The 3,663-nt window shown below is 38.7% G+C and overlaps 1 protein-coding gene across 1 annotated transcript in view; it reads right to left on the reverse strand.

The window, feature by feature from the left end:
• arv1 (ARV1 homolog, fatty acid homeostasis modulator) overlaps positions 1–2,085 on the reverse strand; it is a 5,951-nt gene extending 3,866 nt beyond the window's left edge. The window contains exons 1-3 of the mRNA XM_010781396.1: positions 1,930–2,085; positions 1,612–1,731; positions 995–1,148 (exon numbers count right to left, since the gene is read on the reverse strand). Of these exons, the coding sequence (XP_010779698.1) occupies positions 995–1,148; positions 1,612–1,731; positions 1,930–2,025 (370 nt within the window). The 5' untranslated portion in view covers positions 2,026–2,085. The remainder of the gene's footprint in view (positions 1–994; positions 1,149–1,611; positions 1,732–1,929) is intronic.
• Positions 2,086–3,663: the final 1,578 nt, after the last annotated feature.

The following is a 3,663-nucleotide window of genomic DNA, read 5'->3' on the forward strand; positions in this document are numbered from 1 at the left end:
CTTTTTTTTCTCTTAATGCATTGCATAAAGATCGGATCGGGAAAAATCGGTATCGGCAAATTGTCAAAATCAAATGATCGGAATCGGATCGGGAGCAAAAAAAGGTGATCGGGACATCCCTAGTTCATGTACTTAAGTACATTTTTTCTGGTATCAGTACTTTACTCCACTACTTATTTTTCTGACGACTTTTTACTTTTACTTCTTACATTTTTAAAAGTCCCATGTCATGGCCATTTCTACTGGTCATAATTCCATTGTTGAGGTTTACTAGAATACATTTATATTGTGCAATTTTCCAAACTCACATTGGTTTCTCATTCAGCATCTCCGCGGATTGGTCAATTTTGACCAATCGGCAGAGCTGTTAGGTTACGTCACTATACCCAAGAAGTAAACAATGGAAAAAGAGAAATGTCTAACGAGGCGTTCTGGGGCAGCAGAGACAGATCTCTTCTGTGTGTTAGAGTTTTACTCGCTACAGGGTGTACTTTGGCGGTTTGTGACTCTGCAGACCGTTTACATGCAGAGAAACCTTCATAACACACAAGGGGACGGGTAATAACCGGAAAAGCATGACATGGGACCTTTAATACAAATACCTGTACTTTCTACTTCTTACATTTTCCAAACAGGCTCGTTAATTTAGTTTTAATCTGCGTTTCATTAAATCTATTAGAGCCCTTTTCCGAATGCTCAAAGCGTTTTACATTACATATTACACATATCAGATAAGTAACAGTGAATACAGCACATTAGGGTGAAGTGTCTTGCCCAAGGACACAAAGTTATGGGTACTTTTTACTTAAGTACATTTCGAAGCCCATACTTCTTTACTTTTACTTGAGTAAAGAAGTTTAGTCAGTAGTTTTACTTTTACCAGAGTATTTTCAAACTTGAGTATCTGTACTTCTACTTGAGTAAAGGATGTGTGTACTTTTGCCATCTCTGCCAGTAACAGAGTAACAGGTGTGTATAAAGCTCTGGTTCTCACCGAGGGCGGCCAATCCGAACATGCCGTAGAACTCCCACTCCTTGGTGTACCGGATGATGTCCGCGGGGTCGCTGCTCTGCTCGGTGCCGTGCAGCAGAGACCACCTGAGGTACGCCTCACACAGCAGGCAGAACACACACAACTTCCACTGGATCTGGAGGAGAGTACACACACACTTGAAGTACCTGAACACCAGTGGTGAAGTATTCAGATCTTTTAATAAAGTAAAAGTACTAATTGAATTTCCTCCATTTCCACTCTATTTAAAATACTCCGTTACAAGTAAGAGTCCTGCATACAAAACCACACAGAGGTGAAAGTATGTCAGAATGATATTACTTTAATGGTCAGATCAAGTCAGAAATTTGACTTGCATCACAGCAGCTCCATGTATAACATCAACATGGACATATCAGGACACAGTACATACAAAACAACAACAAATAACTATATACTGTTTTCCTGTAAGTGAACACTATACTTTCAATAAGCTCTGTGTCACTTAAGAGTCCTGTTGTGAACACAGAGCATGCCCAAATCTACAAACTGTTGATACATAGAGTAGTTTATTTTGATATATTATTGTTTGTGACCATGTGAAAGGAAATTAGACTTACATTCAGGCTTGTGTTGAACAAAATGTGTCTAAAAGCCTGCGTCTTGCACAAAATGGCATCAATCAGGATGATAACTGGGTCATATTCAATGTATTTGTCCACTGGCTTCTGACACGACTCCTGGAAACACACACACAATTTGTATTAAAATGTTGCCGTTTTGGAATAACACGATAATATTAAGCATTTGTGTCAAAAGTTAGGTATCAAACATGTCTATGAGATCTATGTTAGCTGTATCATCTTATAGCATGTAGCATCTTCATTCATAAACAGTGACCAAACCCCTCTAATTTAGGAAGATAAAAACTAACGTACACATATTGTTATCTTCAGGATCCCGTTGCTGTAATCCCGGTGTAACTCTGGTGATTTTTCGTTACATTCAACACATCTAAAGCCATCTTTCCCCATTCTTCAACCTGTAAACTGATAACTTTACAACACAGCACAGCTAGCATGTTGTTCAATCAAAGCGGAAGTACGATGGTTCCAAACAGCTCCGCCTTCAAAATAAAAGCACAGATTGTAATTTGCTATTTAATCAATAATTAAAGTTAATCATTTTATATTCTCCCCCAATTAATTGTAGTAATTATTCATATGTGTAAATTATTTTATTTATTTATTTTAATATAAAAAAAGTTGTATCACTTTATATGTCTTCCCCTGATTTGAATTTTTTTAGATACAAAATATATGAGGTTCAAATATGTTCTTGAATAAAAAAAACAAAGAAAATCTGTCAAAATCTGGAAAATTGTGGAGCCATGCAAAATAAAAAATATCGCTATTTTATTTTGATAGTGTGTTCGTTCTGTCCGGCTTGCTTGACAGTGGACACTGGACCGGTTTGACAGCCGCAGAGTATGCTGGGAAATGTAGTTTAATCACCATCTCCGTCTACAGTCTTCTTCTTCTCTTGCGCGTGAGGGGGGCGTGTCCCCTTGTTTCGGAACCAACTGCCGCAGCTTCCGCTCTCATCGCGTCACACATGTAGCACAACATGGCCCCTGCCAGCCGGGCTGTTGTGGTAGCAGCGCTCTCTCTGCTCTACCTGAGCCGAGAAATCCTCTCCTCTGAATATTTCTCCACTCTCACCCTGTTCAACAATGAGCTCCACAAGAAGGGATGCAGCTCGCTGTCCGAGTGGGAAGAGTACGCGGCTGACTGCGGTAATAAAGTCTCTCTTTTTCGGCTGTTACTTTGCCACGTCCTCCCTCTGTTTCAACTGTCACTGTGGAAGTAGCCTAACCGTTTGTAAGCTAACAGATGAGCTAATAACAACAAGCGGTGAGATTACTAGGATAAGCTCTGGCTCTTACTACCGTAGAGGTTAAATGGGACATTTGAAATGGGACATTTGAAATGGTGATAAATGACATATTATTAGCATAGGAGTGAGGGTATGGGGATGTGTACAGAACAGTAAGTTAAGGGAACCAAAAACTCATTCACAAACTGCATTGTTTTTGGCTTACCCTAAAAGGTCAACACCAAACTCCATTCAGAAAATACATCATTTTGGTGTTGACTTGCTATAATTTAATTGAATGCTCTAATTTAATGAAACATTTTTGTGAAGGCAATAAGCTTGTGGTGGATTCTGCTATAGCCCCCCGCTATATAGTTTAATAATAAAAAAAGCATTTACGGTTTTACTTACTGCAAAGTGCATATAGTACATGTGTGCATAGTGCAGGTAGTGCAAATTTAACTGCAAATTATACTGGAGAGTTGTAGTGCAGTCATGTATCAGATAATTTGACCAAGAGGGGACAGGTTGTACAGTCTGGGAGTAAAATAAAGGTGAACTGGTTGTACAAATTGACATTATGCTGAGATTACTGCTGTCTGGTTTAACCCATGTGTGTGCTGAGCTGAAGAGATATTATTAACCAAATCTAAAATATTTAAGAGCACTAAAAGAGCGTAAACCCAAATGCAACATGCATTTTGAGCTGTTAAAAGTTTTTCCTGCCGACTCGGCAATCCGCTTGCTTGGTTTATTTATTATTATTATTATTATTAAAGTTAGGTTATCTTTTTGTA

This window comes from Notothenia coriiceps, unplaced genomic scaffold (assembly GCF_000735185.1).
Source record: "Notothenia coriiceps isolate Sejong01 unplaced genomic scaffold, NC01 NC01_scaffold00023202, whole genome shotgun sequence".
NCBI classification, from domain to species: Eukaryota; Metazoa; Chordata; class Actinopteri; order Perciformes; family Nototheniidae; genus Notothenia; species Notothenia coriiceps.